Here is a 22,729-nt window from a genome sequence, read left to right on the forward strand (position 1 = left end):
AGACCTCATTTGCAAAAAGAACTTCGGCACTCCATACATGAATATATAAGAAATATTGTATCTAGACTAATGTCACCTTGAAAAATGAAGTTTTTTTGTGCATAATTTGGCCAATTTATGTGTGCCCATCAACCACGACAAGGTCACCTTCATATGATGGGAAACTACGCTACGCTACCACTGGATATGCCACTCTTGGGCTGTAAGCCTGTATGGACAATATGTCTCTGCTTGGGCTTTTAACCTACAATGGATGGGCTGGTAGAGCTAGTTAAAACCACCTGTGACTGAATGGGAGGGACACATGGTCAGAAAAAAAGCTGTCAAACTTCTAATAGTGTGAACACGTACCTGCTGCAATGTTCCAGGAGCGGGATCCCAAAAATGATTAATAGAAAAAAAGAGAGGTTGTCGTGGTTGATGGGCACACAAATTGGCCAAATTATGCGCAAAAAACCTTCATTTTTCAAAGTGACATTAGTCTAGATACAATATTTCTTATATATTCATGTATGGAGTGCCGAAGTTCTTTTTGCAATTGAGATTACTTTTTTCTTCAGAGCACCCGAATAGACCAGTGACAGGACATCATGGCGGCCGATGCAGACCTCACCGGAGGCCTCATACCTCAGCAGAGCAGGGTCTCGGCCCCCAGTCGGCTCCACCCTGGGTTATGGGAGTTGTGAAATATTAGGCACCAAGAACAAAAGCTACGATCTATTGTAGAGCCGCAGCACCTCGTCCTTTATAGAGCCTGTTCAGTTTAGGAGGATTTAGAAACAAACAGTTCTGAGTGCAGTATCGGGGCCTATCCCAATAAAATCAGAAATGTAATCAGATATTTAATGAGGAATCAGAAGCCATTTCTAAATCCTTGCCAGTAACCTGGGAACACATCATTAGAGAGCAGACGGGAGAGGGAAGAGTCCTGGAAGCAGAATTTGTACCCAGCGGACATTTATTGTCTACACTTCATATGCCACAGAACATAATACCCCCTTAACGTTTAGTGCCGCCCCCAGATTTGTTCAGTATCTCAATATTGGTCTTGAACCAAGGAAACAAAGCAAGGTTGTGCACCCACCCCCATTTTAGGGCAATTAACCACAGTCTGTGCTGGTAAAGGCTGTAGTTTTGTCACCTTGGGGGCCCGACTGTATTCAGAACAGAGCTTTCCTCATGTTGGCTCGTAATTGAATGGAGCGACAGTGTAGGACCACAATGCTCCATTCAATGTCTATGGAAGTGATTGAAGTCGCTGCACTCTGCTGCTCCCATCCACAACCTCTGCAATAAAGGGGGAGATCGGGGGCCGGGAATTGGGCCCCGTGGTTGGGAAGTTGCAGCAAGTCGCTGACAAAGCAGACAGCCCCCCTTGAGCTGGGGTCTCCCACCTATGCTGAAAGTTTCACCGCTCAGATCCTTTGTCACTTCTCCATCTCCTTACGAGGCAGTGGGCAGACAGTCAGATAAGGGACGGTCACATTTTTCCATAACACATGACAGCAGTAATGTGCAAGTCTGTTTATTACTTAATATTAGTAAAAATATTCTGGTGTCACCAGTCATCTGTGCAGATGACAACTTAAAAACTGTACATTATAGTCCAAAAACAAATCAAAGCAATGGACCCCGGGGCCTGACCTGCCCCCGCTAGTGGCCAGATGACGACTGCAGATCCTGAACACAGGGAGCGCTCCAACATTAAAAGAAATAGCTCCACGTCTGGAAGCTGCGGATACCTGGCATCATCCCACACAGCGGGCAGAGCATAGGGGGTCTGCAGGCAGCAGGGTCCATGCGCTCATTATAGAAACATTAAGATGCACAAGCCATTAATAAGGAGGACGACATTACAGGGTCAGAGCGACAGCACTTTTATTTAGATTTCCTCTTCTTGCAGATCTGCCTGCTGGCCTGTTCCTCCGTCCGCATTGCCACACGCAGCGACGACACATTTTCTGTAGAAAACGACAAAGTGCAGGAGTGTGAACAGAGGCTATAAGTGAAATCTATAACTCTACAGGGCGGTAGTGAACGTCTCCAGACATATCGGCTCTTGTAGTCAAATAATGGTAACAAGCTCAGGTTTTAGATCCTAACTATTATACATTATAAAAACAAAAAAAACCTTTTTGCTTTACAGCTTCAGCACTTTCATATTCTTATTTTAAAAGCTCCATAGTCCCCCATTCAGAACAGATTATGGAAATTGACAATTCAAGTCACATTTCAGTGGTCCTCCTCAGCCACCCACTAGACCTCATCTTCACCCGCCTCTGCTCCCCATCTAACCTCCCCCCTATCTGACCACCATCTACTCACATTCTCATCACTGTCCTCCTCCCCTGTCACCCATGTCCAGCAACTAGTACACCCCCGCAGAAACCCAGACACTGATTCTCTTCTAAGGCTGTGTGCCCGCGATGCGTTTTAAGAGTTTCCACAGCGGCAGAAACGCTTAAAAAACGCTTGGTGGAAGGTCTGCCATGTTCCCCAATGATAATCCGCTGTGCTGTGTACATGCTGCTGAAATTTCCGCTGCGGATTATCATTGCGGAAAAAAAAGCAGCACTACCAATTATTTGCGGAAGTGCTGCATTTTCGCCGCCATTGACTTGCATTGAATCGCATGGAATCCGCATCCCTGCATCTGTACATGCGGAATCCATGCGTTTCAATGTGCAGATGGTACCCAGATGTGGAGGACAGGGGACTCCTCTGGACCCAGGTACCATAGTGCCTGTAAAAAAAAAAAAAAAAAAAAAGAAAATAAAATATGTTATATTTACCTTCTGACGGTCCCCGCTGCTCTCGTCCTCCTTGCCGGCAGATCGTGGTGGACTGGAGGACCTGCACTGAAATCATAGTCATGTGACGGCAGGTCCTTCAGTGCAGTGTACCGCGATCTGCCGGCAGCCAGGACGGAGCGAAGCAAGACTGCGGGGGGCCATCGGAAGGCAAGTATAGATTTACTTTTTTATTTTTAGCCATTCTTTAAAGGTCACACTATACAGTGCCTACAAGTAGTATTCAACCCCCTGCAGATTTAGTTGGTTGACACATGCGGAGTTAACTTAGCATTGTGACATTTGTACTGTAGATCAGCCTGGAAGTGGGAAATGCACTGCAGCAAATATTGTTGTTGTTTTTTTTTTTTTTTTTTTTTTTAAAAACGTTAAAAGTTAATTCAGAGTGTCATTTATTATTCAACCCCTCAAACCACAAGAATTCTGTTTGGTCCCCCTAAAGTATTAAGAAGTAGTTCAGGCACCAAGAATAATGAGCTTCACATGTGTGGATTAAAGATCTCTTTTGCCAGCCTTTCTGACTATTTAAGACCCTCCCCAAACTTGTGAACAGCACTCAGACATGGTCAACATGGGAAAGACAAAAGAGCATTCCAAGGCCATCAGAGACAAGATCGTGGAGGGTCACAAGGCTGGCAAGGGGTACAAAACCCTTTCCAAGGAGTTGGGCCTACCTGTCTCCACTGTTGGGAGCATCATCCGTAAGTGGAAGGCTTATGGAACTACTGTTAGCCTTCCACGGCCTGGACAGCCTTTGAAAGTGTCCTCCCGTGCCGAGGCCAGGCTTGTCCGAAGAGTCAAGGCTAACCCAAGGACAACAAGGAAGGAGCTCCGGGAAGATCTCATGGCAGTGGGGACATTGGTTTCAGTCAATACCATAAGTAACGTACTCCACCGCAATGGTCTCCGTTCCAGACGAGCCCGTAAGGTACCTTTACTTTCAAAGCGTCATGTCAAGGCTCGTCTACAGTTTGCTCATGATCACTTGGAGGACTCTGAGACAGACTGGTTCAAGGTTCTATGGTCTGATGAGACCAAGATCGAGATCTTTGGTGCCAACCACACACGTGACGTTTGGAGACTGGATGGCACTGCATACGACCCCAAGAATACCATCCCTACAGTCAAGCATGGTGGTGGCAGCATCATGCTGCGGGGCTGTTTCTCTGCCAAGGGGCCTGGCCATCTGGTCCGCATCCATGGGAAGATGGATAGCACGGCCTACCTGGAGATTTTGGCCAAGAACCTCCGCTCTTCCATCGAGGATCTTAAGATGGATCGTAATTTCATCTTCCAACAAGACAACGACCCAAAGCACACAGCCAAGAAAACCAAGGCCTGGTTCAAGAGGGAAAAAGTCAAGGTGTTGGAGTGGCCTAGTCAGTCTCCTGACCTTAACCCAATTGAAAACTTGTGGAAGGAGCTCAAGAATAAAGTCCACATGAGACACCCAAAGAACCTAGATAACTTGGAGAAGATCTGCATGGAGGAGTGGGCCAAGATAACTCCACAGACCTGTGCCGGACTGATCAGGTCTTATAAAAGACGATTATTAGCTGTAATTGCAAACAAGGGTTATTCCACAAAATATTAAACATAGGGGTTGAATAATAATTGACCCACACTTTTATGTTTAAAATTTAATAAAATTCAACTGAGCAACATAACGTTTTGGTTTGTAAGATTTATGCTTCTGTTCATAAAACCTACTCTCGTTTGCAGTTTGAAGGCTCTAACTTATTTGCATCTTATCAAACCAGCTAAATCTGCAGGGGGTTGAATACTACTTGTAGGCACTGTATAAATCCATGCCGTTTGCATTGATTTATATAGTGTGACCAAGTTGTCAAGCACTTTCCAAGTGATGCTAAAATCGCTTGGAAAGCGCTTGACAACCTGCATGCAGAAATGCAAGTGAAGAACGCTTCACATCCGCATGTCCCTGGCAGGAAAACGCATGTACAATCCACATGCGTTTTTTTTATGCCAGGGAGATGCAGAAACGCTCAGGAAAAATTCCAGAGCTTTTCTGCATCGTGGGCACATAGCCTATCACTGACATCCATATCCTCACTCCATGACACAGACAGCACCACTGCTTTCTACAATGCCACTCTCGCATCAGCTATTGACTCTGTCGAGTCAACAGGCAACCCTGGCACAACAACCTCACTAAACAGCTTTGGCAAGCATCCAGGGTTGCAGAGCGGCATTGGAAGAAAACACATTCTCAAGAGGACTTCACTGCTTTCAAACAAGCAACACTCGCATTCAAATCAGCACTCACCTCTGCTAAACAGGCCGACTTCACAACCCTCATATCTTCCCTATCCTACAACCCCCAAACAGCTATTCATCACTTCTAACTCCTCCACTATCTCTGCTGAGGACTTTGAGACACTTCAAATACAAGATTGACCAAACACAGCAAGTCTTTACTGTCCGACCACCACAACCCCTTTGTTTCCCAGACCATTGCCCTGCCCCATAACCTCCCTTCCCAACATCACAGAAAGAGACCTTACTCATCCCCTCTTCAAATCACACCTCACCACTTGTGCACTCGACCCCATCTCCTCCCCAACCCCACCCCCACACTCATCCCATCTCCTCCCCAACCCCACCCCCACACTCATCCCATCCCTAACCCATCTCTTCAACCCATCACCAATCTTCTGGTACCTTCCCCGCTGCCTTCAAACATGCCACAATCATGCTCATCCTCAAAAAGCCATCCCTCGACCCAACCGCCCTGTCCAGCTATCGCCCCATATCGCTGCTCCCATTTGTCTCCAAACTCCTTGAGCAACACGTTCACGCTGAACTTTCCTCCCACTTCTCATCTAACTCTCTTCGACAATCCGGCTTCCGCTCCCATCATTTCACTGAAACTGCCCTTACTAAAATTACTAATGACTTACAGCCAAAGCTAACAGACAATTCTCTGTACTCCTTCTTGACCTGTCCTCCCTCTACTTTACATACAGTTGACCACTGCCTCCTAGTACAGATCCGCTCTTCCTTTGGTGTTAAAGACCTTGCCCTATCCTGGATCTCCTCATACTTTTCCAACCGCACATTTAGCGTCTTCCACTCCCACACTACCTCCTCACCCCACCACCTCTCTGTTGGAGTCCTTCAAGGCTCTGTCCTAGGACCCCTACTCTTCTCCATCTATACCCTAAAGCCTGGGACAACTCAAATTCCCATGGCTTCCAGTACCATCTGTACGCTGATGACACCCAGGATCTACCTCTCTGCTGTCCAGAATCCCAGCATGTCTAGCAGCCATATCCTCCTCCCGCTACCTCAAGCTCAATGTGGACAAAGCTGAACGCATTATCTTTCCCCTCCCCATCTCGCGTATCTTCCCCACCTGATCCTTCTCACAATAAATGACATCACACATTCCCCAGTAGGGGCAACCCGCAGCCTCGGAGTAACCCTCGACTCTGCCCTGTCCTTCAAACCCCACACCCAAGCTCTCGCCACCTCCTGTCGCCTCCAGCTCAAAAATATTTCCAGAATCCGTCCTTTCCTCACCCCTCAATCTACTAAACTGCTTGTGCACGTCCTCATCATCTCCCGCCTCGACTACTGCAACATCCTCCTCTGTGGCCTACCTGCTAACACTCTCGCACCCCTCCAGTCCATTCTCAACTCTGCTGCGCGACTGGTCCATCTCTGTCCTCGCTACTCCCCTTTGCAAATCCCTTCACTGGCTCCCATTCCCCCAGCGTATCCAGTTCAAACTACTAACACTGACCTACAAAGCCGTCCATAACCTCCCTCCTCCGTACATCTCTGAACTAATGTCCCAATACATTCCCTTACATAATCACTGGTCCTCCCAAGACCTCCTTCTCTCCTCCACACTTATTCCTCACCCAATCACCTACAAGATTTCTCCCGAGAATCCCCCGTCCTATGGAATTCTCTGCCTCAACACATCCGATTATCCACCACATCCGGATCCTTCAGACAGAACCTGAAAACCCATCTCTTCAAACAAGCTACAGCCGGCCAAGACCCCGCTGCCTCCTCAACACTGGAGCTACTGCAACCCCTCAACCTACTGTCTGCTCCCCCATTCCTGTAGAATGTAAGCCCCCAAGAGCAGGGTCCTCCTCCCTCTGTCCCGTCTATCATTGTTAGTTTACTGTAAGTGATATCTGTATCTGGTATGTAACCTCTTCTCATGTACAGCGCCATGGAATCAATGGAACTATATAAATAATAATAATATACAATGTATCTGTAGAATGTAAGCTCGCAGGGGCAGGGTCCTCCTCCCTCTGTACCCGTCTATCATTGTTAGTTACTGTAAGTGATATCTGTATCTGGTATGTAACCCCTTCTCATGTACAGCGCCATGGAATCAATGGCGCTATATAAATAATAATAATATACAATGTATCTAGAATGTAAGCCCCCAGGGGCAGGGTCCTCCTCCCTCTGTACCCGTCTATCATTGTTAGTTCTTTACTGTAAGTGATATCTGTATCTGGTATGTAACCCCTTCTCATGTACAGCACCATGGAATCAATGGAGCTATATAAATAATAATAATATACAATGTATCTGTAGAATGTAAGCCCCCAGGGGCAGGGTCCTCCTCCCTCTGTACCCGTCTATCATTGTTAGTTCTTTACTGTAAGTGATATCTGTATCTGGTATGTAACCCCTTCTCATGTACAGTACCATGGAATCAATGGAGCTATATAAATAATAATAATATACAATGTATCTGTAGAATGTAAGCCCCCAGGGGCAGGGTCCTCCTCCCTCTGTACCCGTCTATCATTGTTAGTTACTGTAAGTGATATCTGTATCTGGTATGTAACCCCTTCTCATGTACAGCACCATGGCATCAATGGCGCTATATAAATAATAATAATATACAATGTATCTGTAGAATGTAAGCCCACAGGGGCAGGGTCCTCCTCCCTCTGTACCCGTCTATCATTGTTAGTTTACTGTAAGTGATATCTGTATCTGGTATGTAACCCCTTCTCATGTACAGCACCATGGCATCAATGGCGCTATATAAATAATAATAATATACAATGTATCTGTAGAATGTAAGCCCGCAGGGGCAGGGTCCTCCTCCCTCTGTACCAGTCTATCATTGTTAGTTCTTTACTGTAAGTGATATCTGTATCTGGTATGTAACCCCTTCTCATGTAAAGCACCATGGCATCAATGGCGCTATATAAATAACATTTGACAAGTGGTGGACTGACCACCCGCTCAGCCCAAGGATTGTGAGGACCCACAAAGCTTCCACAGTACAGTGATAAAGAACCAGAAACTGCTACTTTGTGACTGTAGCTTTAAATGTGAATGGTGACTCATCCGTTATGTAACTCAGGACAAAGTTAACGCTAAATACTTTCCATTAATTCTCTTTAGTCCCCTTATACAGGGGGGGGGTATTTTTGTTTCAGAAGTGGGGGGCACCGCTGGCCTGAACTGTGAGCTCTGATGCTACAATCAGGGGCAGCTTTATCCATGCAGCGATCCGGCCAGAGCAGCGCTCTTCTCTACAGCTTGTAAATGCTGCACTCCTTGATTAGGAGACCTGCACCAAGAATAGACTGCAGAGGTGGCTGGTAACCTAGGCAATGAGCAGTCCATTATAATTAAAATATATAAAAAAAAAAAAAAAAAAAAAAAAAAAAAAAGTCTTCCCAGTTTTTAATAAGGGGGTGACTGAAATTGCTGATTACAAGTACTTTGCAATTTTTACCCATTTAACAAGATGAGACAACCGCTTTAAAAGGGATCGTGTCACATTGCAGTCTGATCTGTGACCAGCACGGTATAGAGGAGACAGAATAATGTATGGGTTTGGGGGAAAAGATACAGAAGTGATGCATTTTCTCATTTAAATCCTTGTTTGCGCACAGGAGTCCAGTGGGCGGTCCTACTATGATTGACAGCATCTCCGCATCACGGGCAAGACTCAACCACTGAAAGCCATGGACATTTTACACCATCTTTTCCCACAAATGTGAACCTGCTCATCCCCTGGATCTCAGACCTTGTGTGACCCGACCGCTTCCCTTTAAGCCGTTATTCACACACTTGCAGTAGAAGATCGGCTGCTGTTCCATAAACCGTGCAAAGAATGGGAGGTTTTCATTCCGGCGCCAATAGCTACATATTACACAATCATTGTTTCGTTTGCATTTTATTCATTTATTTCATAATATTTAACTGATAAATTTGTAACATTATAGTTTGATGTTTACAACTAGACTGAATAGTCACCAAATCTTAACCTCCATTCTTTACACTGCAGGCTGCAATTGGGGAGACCGTTTCGCTTTCCTCTATTCTCCAATTGTTCACAGTGACTTCATCTATTCTTTTGGGACTATGTAAACCAAGGTGTAAAGACCCTTTATAACAGTACCCTCCTCATACATGAACACCTATGAACTAAAGCAGAACTCGCTTCATGCTGGGGGTTGTACAGACGTCTCAGGCCCCGTGCGACTTACCACTGAGGGCCATGAACACCTTGGTGCCTTCTTGGAGGAGATACTCTAATTGTGACACAAAAGTCTCCATGTCATAATCCGGCTGCTCCGTCATCTCCAACAGTTTATGCCATTGCGGTGCTTTCTGCAATGAGAAGCAGATGAATATTCAACATGAAGGCGACAGGGCTCAGGACAGACCCCACTGTGCAGCGAAGCATGTCCTGCCGGGGGGCTTTATACATAAGGGCAGCAACGTCATCTCTGGCCCCGAGTGTAGAGCGGATGCACAGAGCTGCCCTTACTCGGGAGGATGCAACCAGTATTAGTGTATAGATGTGAAAAGGCTCAATGCATTGCTTAGTTTGCCCTGTGGGGGGCGCGCTGCAGTGAGACTTCTCCATAGATTACAGATCTCTGGGAAAAGCAGGGGGGGGGGGGGGGCATGTCGGTGGTCTGAGCACTGAAGGTGCATAGCCAAGAGGACCCAAGGAGTATGAAGTCAGCCAATGTGGGAGACCCCTCTAAAGCCACAGCAGAAGTTTAGAATTCCTTAACGCATGGCTGCTGTTGGACCACTGCTGCGGCATCTGCTGCGGCGTCCCCTTTAACTTGGCTCTGCTCAGCAGTGCAGGAATCTACAACCAATTCATCTGAATGGAGCCGCGCTGCAGCTGGAGGCCAAACGCCCCCATGCAGCGGAATAAAGATTACAAGGTGGGATGCAGCATTGTGGCCCTTGATTTCTAGGATCAGGTGCCAGAGGTTGCACCCTCAGTGATCGTTTAAGTGACGACACCTTCACAGAAGTAGATACCCCCTTTGATTCACGGGTCAGTGTATCCTGGCAGCGGTGGACATACCTGCACCATGTCCCTCAGCTCCTCCACCGTCTTCTCCTCCAGCTCCCCGATACGGCTCATCGCGGCCTGGAAACTGTTCATGTGGGATGAAAGTTCCTCATCTTCCAGCGACAACTAAAAAGAGACGGTAATCACTGAAGAGCAGATCTGCCTGGTTGTGCAGCGATCCATCCACACCAAGCAGAGTCTGGACCCCAGGAGAGCTGCGACATCGTACAGGACATTTGCATTTTCTGCACCACACATCCACACGTCCGGGTTTACAATCCTTGCTGCATCAGTCTCTCATACATGTGACGTCAGCCGAACACTTCCAGAGATTCTCATTCTGCCGCTCGACGTCACTCACGTTGTCCGAGCCCTCAGATTGCTCCAGTCTGGATTGAGAGTCGGCTTCGTTCTCAGTCTCCATCTGCTGATTATCGGCATCGTCTGCACTGTGGGGACTCAGCTCCTTCACTCTGGATAGGAAAGTACTTTGTGATTAATACCGAAGGGCACCGATACTGTGTGGAGAGGGGTCTAACATGGGGGGCAGGCATAATACAGTGCTGTCTGCAGCTGCCACTAGGGGGCGCTCCCTGCGGGAGGACTGTATGCTGCTCACAATGGTTGCTGCATATATCAGAAGCAAAATGAGCTAAGTGCAAGGAACAAAGCGGCAAAGTCTATGCACAAGCGATATCCTGTAATTGGCATCTGCTCACACAACGATAGACGCCATCATTCGATCTAACAGCGCGCATACCTGTCGGCGTATCGCAGCGTGTTCAGTGTGTACTCGCAGGAGTTGAACCCAGGAGAAAGCATCGCAATCTGCAAAGGAGAGGTGTCCATAAGAAATCAGGTGACGTCACATCAAATTCCCGAGGAAAATGTCAGATTTACACTGCTTTACTAACACGACAGTATGAGTAATTGGCAGCCGAGTAAGAACTCACTGACAGCAAGCAGAGATCCTGACAATAGTGAGACTGAAAGACACTTGGCTGGTGCAGTCTTGTGTAAATGCCGCCCAAGCTGCTGAAAGTCCCTTAAATACCCACGAGGTCTCATCAGACCAGTGATGGCCGCAGTATCACAGACCTGCAATCCTTACCATGCAAGTCCGAGAATTCTCCCCAATAAAGGAATCGCGCAGGATCTGGGTGAGTTTGCTCTCTCGGAACGGGGTGTGCGCTTTATTCTGTCCCAACGCTCGGATACATTCCTGCAAGAAATAACAGCGAGCAGTCAGAAAAGAGCAGTAACCTGAGCACAGAGCAGACGTCACAGATAAACGAGGGCGCCCAGCCCTTTACATCCAGCACACAGTATGACACTGCCGCCTAAGTGTGCATTCGTCGTCGTTTCGTTACCTTCAATGCCAGTAAACTGCGGTTGATCTCCGCTCCTTCCATGCGGGTGGTGCGGTCGGCGCTGGCTGTATCGGCTCCTCGCTCGTTCCCAGCCAGATCCACCAGAGAGAACTTGCCGTGCAGCCGTCCCCTTCTCCGCAGGATGATCTGTAAGCAGGCGTGCGAGCGCGAGGAGCTGCTGTTTGCAAAGGTCTGACCTGAAGTTCTGTGATAAAGGAAATATCAGGATCCATCACTGATCTGGAGCTTCTAACATTTAGGGAATTGCACCATGAGCAGCTCTATAATATTGGGAGAAGTCTGAGCAGAGCGGTCCACAATCTGCCGACTGTCCCCACAGGCCAGTATCGCAGCCCTTGTGTCAAATGGTACAGCATGGGAAAAATTGCTTATAATGCAATTGCCTCTTATTGTAAGTCATTCCTGGATCCGTCTCACATGGCGCTCACCTGCAGGCGCTGCCAATTTCTATCATTTTGAAGACTTCCTCTGCACAGGTGACCTCCTTCTCCACCAGTCCCACCACCTGCACCTCCTGCTTTGCATCCTCCAGGACCCGCAGCTTCGCTTTTTTATTAAGAAGATCAAACACCTGAAATTCAGAAACTTTCGGTTACTTGAAGGAAAGATCCAAAAGGAACGGCAAACTGACCAGGAAACGAGAAGACACCTCTGAACAGCCCACCTTTCCATTGTAGATCTCAAAGAAGGTCACAAACACTTCCAGATCCAGATCCCTGTACCGCGGCTGAGAGAGGAGGAGGAAGACGTCTCGAGCTGCAGAGATGCACACAGAAGGCGGCTCAGGGTACAGCCGACAGGACTAAGATACCCAGCGTGCACTACCCTTCACCGAGTAAAACATTCAGGATTGAGAATCAAGTCGGTGCACTTACATGCAAACGCATAGACGCCTTTGGTGACATTCTGACTTTTCCCCAAGAAGTCGCCTCCCATCGTCTACAGAGAAGGGAACATGAATATGACAGGCTTTCTGTTCCTGCGACAGATTTGATGGTGTTTAGCTGCAGGAATGACGCCATTCCCCTCACCATCCTGCCCGAGACATACAGTGCTGGCCAAAAGTATTGGCACCCCTGCAATTCTGTCAGATAATACTCAGTTTCTTCCTGAAAATGATTGCAATCACAAATTCTTTGGTCTTATTCTCTTCATTTAATTTGTCTTCAATGAAAAAACACAAAAGAGAATGAAGCAAAAATCAAATCATTGATCATTTCACACAAAACTCCAAAAAAGGGCCGGACAAAAGTATTGGCACCCTCAGCCTAATACTTGGTTGCACAACCTTTAGCCAAAATAACTGGGAACAACCGCTTCCGGTAACCATCAATGAGTTTCTTACCATGCTCTGCTGGAATTGTAGACCATTCTTCTTTGGCAAACTGCTCCAGGCCCCTGATATTTGAAGGGTGCCTTCTCCACACTGCCATTTTGAGATCTCTCCACAGGTGTTCTATGGGATTCAGGTCTGGACTCATTGCTGGCCACCTTAGAAGTCTCCAGTGCTTTCTCTCAAACCATTTTATAGTGCTTTTGGAAGTGTGTTTTGTGTCATTGTCCTGCTGGAAGACCCATGACCTCTGAGGGAGACCCAGCTTTCTCACACTGGGCCCTACATTATGCTGCAAAATTTGTTGGTCATCTTCAGACTTCATAATGCCATGCACACGGTCAAGCAGTCCAGTGCCAGAGGCAGCAAAGCAACCCCAAAACATCAGGGAACCTCCGCCATGTTTGACTGTAGGGACCGTGTTCTTTTCTTTGAATGCCTCTTTTTTTCCTGTACACTCTATGTTGATGCTTTTTGCCAAAAACCTCTACTTTTGTCTCATCTGACCAGAGAACATTCTTCCAAAACGTTTTAGGCTCTCAGGTAAGTTTTGGCAAACTCCAGCCTGGCTTTTTTAGGTCTCGGGGTAAGAAGTGGGGTCTTCCTGGGTATCCTACCATACAGTCCCTTTTCATTCAGACGCCGACGGATAGTACGGGTTGACACTGTTGTACCCTCGGACTGCAGGGCAGCTTGAACTTGTTTGGATGTTAGTCGAGGTTCTTTATCCACCATCCGCACAATCTTGCGTTGAAATCTCTCGCCAATTTTTCTTTTCCGTCCACATCTAGGGAGGTTAGCCACAGTGCCATGGGCTTTAAACTTCTTGGTGACACTGCGCACGGAAGACACAGGAACATTCAGGTCTTTGGAGATGGACTTGTAGCCTTGAGATTGCTCATGCTTCCTCAAGTCCTCAGACAGTTCTTTGGTCTTCTTTCTTTTCTCCATGCTCAATGTGGTCACACAAGGACACAGGACAGAGGTGAGTCAACTTTAATCCATGTTAACTGGCTGCAAGTGTGATTTAGTTATTGCCAACACCTGTTAGGTGCCACAGGTAAGTTACAGGTGCTGTTAATTACACCAATTACAGAAGCATCACAGGATTTTTCAAAGGGTGCCAATACTTTTGTCCACCCCCTTTAGGTTTGGTGTGGAATTATATCCAATTTGCCTTTAGGACAATTCTTTTTGTGTTTTTTCATTGAAGACAAATTAAATGAAGAGAATAAGACCAAAGAATTAGTGATTGCAATCATTTTCAGGAAGAAACTGAGTATTATCTGACAGAATTGCAGGGGTGCCAATACTTTTGGCCAGCACTGTACATGGCGAGTCCCCCCCTTACTAGTGTTTCTTCTCCAGGTGAAGTCGCTACTCACATGTGTTTTACCGCTCCCAGTTTGGCCGTAAGCAAAACAAGTGGCTTTCCCTCCTTCAAATATGGACTGGACCAGAGGTCGGGCTGTGAACCTGGAGGCGACAGACACGTGACTTTCATGTCACAGGTAGCGGCCGGCCTCGCCGCCATCTTACCTGTACACCATGTCATTAGACGCGCTCTCGTCGAACGTGTAGTCAAAGCGGAAGGCCTGGTTCTCCAGGAACTTGGTCAGATCCACCTTCAGCTTCGGCTCGTGCACCAGGACGACGCTCTTACTGGGGACAGAAATTATGTCGATCTCCTTCTTACACAGTTCTGGGGAGGAGGAGGGAAGGTTAACACCAGACGCGCAACATCCCCACCACGTCCACCGCGAAAGAAACCGCACCGACCTTGTTTGTTCAGTGGCCTCTTCCTGACGCACACACAGATCCGATGCTCTTCTGCCTGGAAGAGACGATCAGGGGATGATAAGATGTACGAGACGGGTGGTAGGGACTATTCACACAGCGCAAAGGCGGCGATAAAAAGAGGATGAAACGTCTGCAACAGCCGGCAGGTTATATCAGTACTGGAGCGTTATAAGAGGGGCTGATATCAGTCACCTATGGTGTAATGTCTGGAGGTTATATCAGTACTGGAGCGTTATAAGAGGAGCTGATATCAGTCACATATGATGTAATGTCTGGAGGTTATATCAGTACTGGAGCGTTATAAGAGGCTGATATCAGTCACATATGGTGTAATGTCTGGAGGTTATATCAGTACTGGAGCGTTATAAGAGGGGCTGATATTAGTCACATATGATGTAATGTCTGGAGGTTATATCAGTACTGGAGCGTTATAAGAGGCTGATATCAGTCACATATGGTGTAATGTCTGGAGGTTATATCAGTACTGGAGCGTTATAAGAGGGGCTGATATTAGTCACATATGATGTAATGTCTGGAGGTTATATCAGTACTGGAGCGTTATAAGAGGCTGATATCAGTCACATATGGTGTAATGTCTGGAGGTTATATCAGTACTGGAGCGTTATAAGAGGGGCTGATATTAGTCTTACCAAGTCGTTCATGCTGAGTCTCTGACAATCTAGAGTTGTTCTGAATTCTTGATCATTTTCCCAAATTCCCAGTTGGGACGCTGGTGTCATAATCCTGCGCAGAAGAAAAGGCAGTGACATGAGAGGAGAGCATCGTTCACACCAGGCCTAGTGTACACCCGCTGTATGGCCATGTATACACCTCTCACGTTGGTTCTGGTGACCGTTCACACACAGAACACCTGTAGATCTACAATCTCAGTGGGAACGGAGATATTTCCTGTCTTTTATTAAATATTACCCCCAAGATAAGCAGCGCTGGAAGTGCCAGGGTGAAGGTGGGGTGGGGACAATCTAATGGTGACAGTCGCCCGCACACAGGCCGTCGCCCGTGTTCTGCAGCCACCAGACCTGCGCGCGCTTGCTCCGCAGCTCGTGTTCTGCGCTCGCTGCTCCTCTCGTTTACTTTTCATTTTTTCCATTTCTTTGACTATATTGGATTTTCTTCTACCTGGAAAGAAATGAAATAAAATGTTGTGCTTTCCCAGCAGATGCGCCCTCTCTCATGGCTCCCGATGGTCACCTTGGTTCTTCACATTAGAGCAGGTGGAGTCGTCGCCTGTCTCAGTCACTCGCGGTAGAAGTCGTTGCTCGCCGACGCTGCTCAGTTTCGTGGATCGCGTTCTGACACCTGGGGGCGAGGATCCAGGTCACGCTATGCGCACACAGCGGGATTGCTGGAAATACCCCACAATTAACCTCAACGCCGCAGGAGAAAGAACGAGACTCACCAGCATGGAGGTTGGGCTGCTTGGCGGGCTGCGGTGTCACCTCCACATCCATCTGCTGGTCCGCCAGGAGAGTCTCAGGAATGGCGGTCATCCTGGTGGAGCGTCCACGCAGAGCTGAAACACGACCGGACAACTAAACGTCACATGTGGACAAAAGCTCCAACACCAGCAAGAAACGCGAGAAAAGTGGTGGTGGTGGTGGTGGGGGGTGACACCAGATTAGAGACGTGGCTGCGCAGGGGAGACAGACTGGGGTGAAAAGGGTTTAGAAAAGTGTGAAAGCCCCAAACAGCAAGGAGAGGCCGCGACCGGCACCATAACTGCACAGTGATTACAGGAGCAGGGACCAAAGGGAATCCAACAAGTCCTTGTACTGAACCAGAGTCACAAGCCCGCGGAGCCTTATCCCCCCCAGAGCTGCAGTCACAACCCCACTGGAGCCTTATCCCCCCCAGAGCTGCAGTCACAACCCCGCTGGAGCCTTATCCCCCCCAGAGCTGCAGTCACAACCCCGCTGGAGCCTTATCCCCCCAGAGCTGCAGTCACAACCCCGCTGGAGCCTTATCCCCCCCAGAGCTGCAGTCACAACCCCACTGGAGCCTTATCCCTCCCCCCCCCCAGAGCTGCAGTCACAACCCCACTGGAGCCTTATCCCTCCCCCCCCAGAGCTGCAGTCACAACCCCTCTGGAGCCTTATCCCTCCCCCCCCCCCAGAGCAGCAGGCACAACCCCGCTGGAGCCTTATCTCCCCCAGAGCAGCAGTCACAACCCCGCTGGAGCCTTATCTCCCCCAGAGCAGCAGTCACAACCCCGCTGGAGCCTTATCTCCCCAGAGCTGCAGTCACAACCCCACTGGAGCCTTATCCCTCCCCCCCCAGAGCAGCAGTCACAACCCCGCTGGAGCCTTATCTCCCCCAGAGCAGCAGTCACAACCCCGCTGGGAGCCTTATCTCCCCCAGAGCAGCAGTCACAACCCCGCTGGAGCCTTATCTCCCCAGAGCAGCAGTCACAACCCCGCTGGAGCCTTATCCCCCAGTCACATCCAGAGCTGCAGTCACAACCCCGCTGGAGCCTTATCCCTCCAGAGCTGCAGTCACAACCCCGCTGGAGCCTTATCCCCCCCCAGAGCTGCAGTCACAACCCCGCTGGAGCCTTATCCCCCCCCCCCCCCCCAGAGCAGCAGTCACAACCCCACTGGAGCCTTATCCCTCCCCCCCTACCAGAGCAGCAGTCACAACCCCACTGGAGCCTTATCCCTCCCCCCCTACCAGAGCAGCAGTCACACCCCTCTGGAGCCTTATCTCCCCAGAGCTGCAGTCACAACCCCACTGGAGCCTTATCCCCCAGTCACATCCAGAGCTGCAGTCACAACCCCGCTGGAGCCTTATCCCCCCCCCCCCCCCCCCAGAGCTGCAGTCACAACCCCGCTGGAGCCTTATCCCCCCCAGAGCTGCAGTCACAACCCCGCTGGAGCCTTATCCCCCCCCGAGCTGCAGTCACAACCCCGCTGGAGCCTTATCCCCCCCGAGCTGCAGTCACAACCACGCTGGAGCCTTATCCCCCCCAGAGCTGCAGTCACAACCCGCTGGAGCCTTATCCCTCCAGAGCTGCAGTCACAACCCCGCTGGAGCCTTATCCCCCCCAGAGCTGCAGTCACAACCCCGCTGGAGCCTTATCCCCCCAGAGCTGCAGTCACAACCCGCTGGAGCCTTATCCCCCCCAGAGCTGCAGTCACAACCCCGCTGGAGCCTTATCCCCCCAGAGCTGCAGTCACAACCCCGCTGGAGCCTTATCCCCCCCAGAGCTGCAGTCACAACCCCACTGGAGACTTATCCCCCCCCCCCCAGAGCAGCAGTCACAACCCCTCTGGAGCCTTATCCCCCAGTCACATCCAGAGCTACAGTCACAACCCCACTGGAGCCTTATCTCCCCCAGAGCTGCAGTCACAACCCCGCTGGAGCCTTATCCCTCCAGAGCTGCAGCTCACACCCCGCTGGAGCCTTATCCCCCCCAGAGCTGCAGTCACAACCCCGCTGGAGCCTTATCCCCCCCAGAGCTGCAGTCACAACCCCGCTGGAGCCTTATCCCCCCAGAGCTGCAGTCACAACCCCGCTGGAGCCTTATCCCTCCCCCCCCTACCAGAGCAGCAGTCACAACCCCACTGGAGCCTATCCCTCCCCCCCTACCAGAGCAGCAGTCACAACCCCTCTGGAGCCTTATCTCCCCCAGAGCTGCAGTCACAACCCACTGGAGCCTTATCCCCCAGTCACATCCAGAGCTGCAGTCACAACCCCGCTGGAGCCTTATCTCCCCCAGAGCTGCAGTCACAACCCGCTGGAGCCTTATCCCTCCAGAGCTGCAGTCACAACCCGCTGGAGCCTTATCCCCTACCAGAGCTGCAGTCACAACCCCGCTGGAGCCTTATTCCCCTACCAGAGCTGCAGTCACAACCCCGCTAGAGCCTTATCCCCCCAGAGCTGCAGTCACAACCCCGCTGGAGCCTTATCCCCCCCGAGCTGCAGTCACAACCCCGCTGGAGCCTTATCCCCCCAGAGCTGCAGTCACAACCCCGCTGGAGCCTTATCCCCCCCAGAGCTGCAGTCACAACCCCGCTGGAGCCTTATCCCCCCCAGAGCTGCAGTCACAACCCCGCTGGAGCCTTATCCACCCCAGAGCTGCAGTCACAACCCCGCTGGAGCCTTATCCCTCCCCCCCTACCAGAGCAGCAGTCACAACCCCACTGGAGCCTTATCCCTCCCCCCCTACCAGAGCAGCAGTCACAACCCCTCTTGGAGCCTTATCCCCCAGTCACATCCAGAGCTACAGTCACAACCCCGCTGGAGCCTTATCTCCCCCAGAGCTGGCAGTCACAACCCCGCTGGAGCCTTATCCCTCCAGAGCTGCAGTCACAACCCCGCTGGAGCCTTATCCCCCCCAGAGCTGCAGTCACAACCCCGCTGGAGCCTTATCCCCCCCAGAGCTGCAGTCACAACCCCGCTGGAGCCTTATCCCCCCCAGAGCTGCAGTCACAACCCCGCTGGAGCCTTATCCCCCCAGAGCTGCAGTCACAACCCGCTGGAGCCTTATCCCCCCCAGAGCTGCAGTCACAACCCCGCTGGAGCCTTATCCCCCCAGAGCTGCAGTCACAACCCCGCTGGAGCCTTATCCCCCCCCCCCCCAGAGCAGCAGTCACAACCCCTCTGGAGCCTTATCCCCCAGTCACATCCAGAGCTACAGTCACAACCCCACTGGAGCCTTATCTCCCCCAGAGCTGCAGTCACAACCCCGCTGGAGCCTTATCCCTCCAGAGCTGCAGTCACAACCCCGCTGGAGCCTTATCCCCCCCAGAGCTGCACTCACAACCCCGCTGGAGCCTTATCCCCCCCAGAGCTGCAGTCACAACCCGCTGGAGCCTTATCCCCCCCAGAGCTGCAGTCACAACCCCGCTGGAGCCTTATCCCCCCAGAGCTGCAGTCACAACCCCGCTGGAGCCTTATCCCTCCCCCCCCTACCAGAGCAGCAGTCACAACCCCACTGGAGCCTTATCCCTCCCCCCCCTACCAGAGCAGCAGTCACAACCCCTCTGGAGCCTTATCTCCCCCAGAGCTGCAGTCACAAACCCCACTGGAGCCTTATCCCCCAGTCACATCCAGAGCTGCAGTCACAACCCCGCTGGAGCCTTATCTCCCCCAGAGCTGCAGTCACAACCCCGCTGGAGCCTTATCCCTCCAGAGCTGCAGTCACAACCCCGCTGGAGCCTTATCCCCCTACCAGAGCTGCAGTCACAACCCCGCTGGAGCCTTATCCCCTACCAGAGCTGCAGTCACAACCCCGCTAGAGCCTTATCCCCCCCAGAGCTGCAGTCACAACCCCGCTGGAGCCTTATCCCCCCCGAGCTGCAGTCACAACCCCGCTGGAGCCTTATCCCCCCCAGAGCTGCAGTCACAACCCCGCTGGAGCCTTATCCCCCCCAGAGCTGCAGTCACAACCCCGCTGGAGCCTTATCCCCCCCAGAGCTGCAGTCACAACCCCGCTGGAGCCTTATCCCCCCCAGAGCTGCAGTCACAACCCCGCTGGAGCCTTATCCACCCCAGAGCTGCAGTCACAACCCCGCTGGAGCCTTATCCCTCCCCCCCCTACCAGAGCAGCAGTCACAACCCCACTGGAGCCTTATCCCTCCCCCCCCTACCAGAGCAGCAGTCACAACCCCTCTGGAGCCTTATCCCCCAGTCACATCCAGAGCTACAGTCACAACCCCGCTGGAGCCTTATCTCCCCCAGAGCTGCAGTCACAACCCCGCTGGAGCCTTATCCCTCCAGAGCTGCAGTCACAACCCCGCTGGAGCCTTATCCCCCCCAGAGCTGCAGTCACAACCCCGCTGGAGCCTTATCCCCCCCAGAGCTGCAGTCACAACCCCGCTGGAGCCTTATCCCCCCCAGAGCTGCAGTCACAACCCCGCTGGAGCCTTATCCCCCCCAGAGCTGCAGTCACAACCCCGCTGGAGCCTTATCCCCCCCAGAGCTGCAGTCACAACCCCGCTGGAGCCTTATCCCCCCAGAGCTGCAGTCACAACCCCGCTGGAGCCTTATCTCCCCCAGAGCTGCAGTCACAACCCCGCTGGAGCCTTATCTCCCCCAGAGCTGCAGTCACAACCCCGCTGGAGCCTTATCCCTCCAGAGCTGCAGTCACAACCCCGCTGGAGCCTTATCCCCCCCAGAGCTGCAGTCACAACCCCGCTGGAGCCTTATCCCCCCAGAGCTGCAGTCACAACCCCGCTGGAGCCTTATCCCCCCCAGAGCTGCAGTCACAACCCCGCTGGAGCCTTATCCCCCCCAGAGCTGCAGTCACAACCCCGCTGGAGCCTTATCCCCCCCAGAGCTGCAGTCACAACCCCGCTGGAGCCTTATCCACCCCAGAGCTGCAGTCACAACCCCGCTGGAGCCTTATCCCTCCCCCCCCCTACCAGAGCAGCAGTCACAACCCCACTGGAGCCTTATCCCTCCCCCCCTACCAGAGCAGCAGTCACAACCCCTCTGGAGCCTTATCTCCCCCAGAGCTGCAGTCACAACCCCACTGGAGCCTTATCCCCCAGTCACATCCAGAGCTACAGTCACAACCCCCGCTGGAGCCTTATCTCCCCCAGAGCTGCAGTCACAACCCCGCTGGAGCCTTATCCCTCCAGAGCTGCAGTCACAACCCCGCTGGAGCCTTATCCCCCCAGAGCTGCAGTCACAACCCCGCTGGAGCCTTACTCCCCCCAGAGTTGCAGTCACAACCCCGCTGGAGCCTTATCCCCCCTGAGCTGCAGTCACAACCCGCTGGAGCCTTATCCCCCCCAGAGCTGCAGTCACAACCCCGCTGGAGCCTTATCCCCCCCAGAGCTGCAGTCACAACCCCGCTGGAGCCTTATCCCCCCCCCAGAGCTGCAGTCACAACCCCGCTGGAGCCTTATCCCTCCCCCCCTACCAGAGCAGCAGTCACAACCCCACTGGAGCCTTATCCCTCCCCCCCTACCAGAGCAGCAGTCACAACCCCTCTGGAGCCTTATCTCCCCCAGAGCTGCAGTCACAACCCCACTGGAGCCTTATCCCCCAGTCACATCCAGAGCTACAGTCACAACCCCGCTGGAGCCTTATCTCCCCCAGAGCTGCAGTCACAACCCCCGCTGGAGCCTTATCCCTCCAGAGCTGCAGTCACAACCCCGCTGGAGCCTTATCCCCCCCAGAGCTGCAGTCACAACCCCGCTGGAGCCTTATCCCCCCAGAGCTGCAGTCACAACCCCGCTGGAGCCTTATCCCCCCCAGAGCTGCAGTCACAACCCCGCTGGAGCCTTATCCCCCCAGAGCTGCAGTCACAACCCCGCTGGAGCCTTATCCCCCCCAGAGCTGCAGTCACAACCCCGCTGGAGCCTTATCCCCCCAGAGCTGCAGTCACAACCCCGCTGGAGCCTTATCCCCCCCAGAGCTGCAGTCACAACCCGCTGGAGCCTTATCCCCCCCCAGAGCTGCAGTCACAACCCCGCTGGAGCCTTATCCCCCCCCAGAGCTGCAGTCACAACCCGCTGGAGCCTTATCCCCCCCAGAGCTGCAGTCACAACCCCGCTGGAGCCTTATCCCTCCCCCCCCTACCAGAGCAGCAGTCACAACCCCTCTGGAGCCTTATCTCCCCAGAGCTGCAGTCACAACCCCACTGGAGCCTTATCCCCCCAGTCACATCCAGAGCTACAGTCACAACCCGCTGGAGCCTTATCTCCCCCAGAGCTGCAGTCACAACCCGCTGGAGCCTTATCCCCCCAGAGCTGCAGTCACAACCCGCTGGAGCCTTATCCCCCCCAGAGCTGCAGTCACAACCCCGCTGGAGCCTTATCCCCCCAGAGCTGCAGTCACAACCCCGCTGGAGCCTTATCCCCCCAGAGCTGCAGTCACAACCCCGCTGGAGCCTTATCCCCCCAGAGCTGCAGTCACAACCCGCTGGAGCCTTATCCCCCCAGAGCTGCAGTCACAACCCCGCTGGAGCCTTATCCCCCCCAGAGCTGCAGTCACAACCCCGCTGGAGCCTTATCCCCCCCAGAGCTGCAGTCACAACCCCGCTGGAGCCTTATCCCCCCCAGAGCTGCAGTCACAACCCCGCTGGAGCCTT

At 51.8% G+C, this 22,729-nt stretch overlaps 1 protein-coding gene across 1 annotated transcript in view; it reads right to left on the reverse strand.

Moving 5' to 3' along the window:
* Positions 1-1,509: 1,509 nt before the first annotated feature.
* KIF2C (kinesin family member 2C) overlaps positions 1,510-22,729 on the reverse strand; it is a 31,745-nt gene continuing 10,525 nt past the window's right edge. The window contains 20 exon segments of the mRNA XM_073644023.1: positions 1,510-1,961; positions 9,317-9,440; positions 10,159-10,272; positions 10,508-10,619; positions 10,907-10,974; positions 11,258-11,368; positions 11,517-11,721; positions 11,966-12,108; positions 12,202-12,293; positions 12,413-12,476; positions 14,256-14,346; positions 14,410-14,572; positions 14,650-14,704; positions 15,321-15,370; positions 15,373-15,399; positions 15,402-15,414; positions 15,711-15,736; positions 15,739-15,810; positions 15,883-15,990; positions 16,091-16,204. Of these exon segments, the coding sequence (XP_073500124.1) occupies positions 1,879-1,961; positions 9,317-9,440; positions 10,159-10,272; positions 10,508-10,619; positions 10,907-10,974; positions 11,258-11,368; positions 11,517-11,721; positions 11,966-12,108; positions 12,202-12,293; positions 12,413-12,476; positions 14,256-14,346; positions 14,410-14,572; positions 14,650-14,704; positions 15,321-15,370; positions 15,373-15,399; positions 15,402-15,414; positions 15,711-15,736; positions 15,739-15,810; positions 15,883-15,990; positions 16,091-16,204 (1,835 nt within the window). The 3' untranslated portion in view covers positions 1,510-1,878.

The sequence above is a fragment of the Phyllobates terribilis genome, unplaced genomic scaffold (assembly GCF_046119375.1).
Source record: "Phyllobates terribilis strain yellow unplaced genomic scaffold, ASM4611937v1 Scaffold_8__6_contigs__length_399053987, whole genome shotgun sequence".
Taxonomy (NCBI): Eukaryota; Metazoa; Chordata; class Amphibia; order Anura; family Dendrobatidae; genus Phyllobates; species Phyllobates terribilis.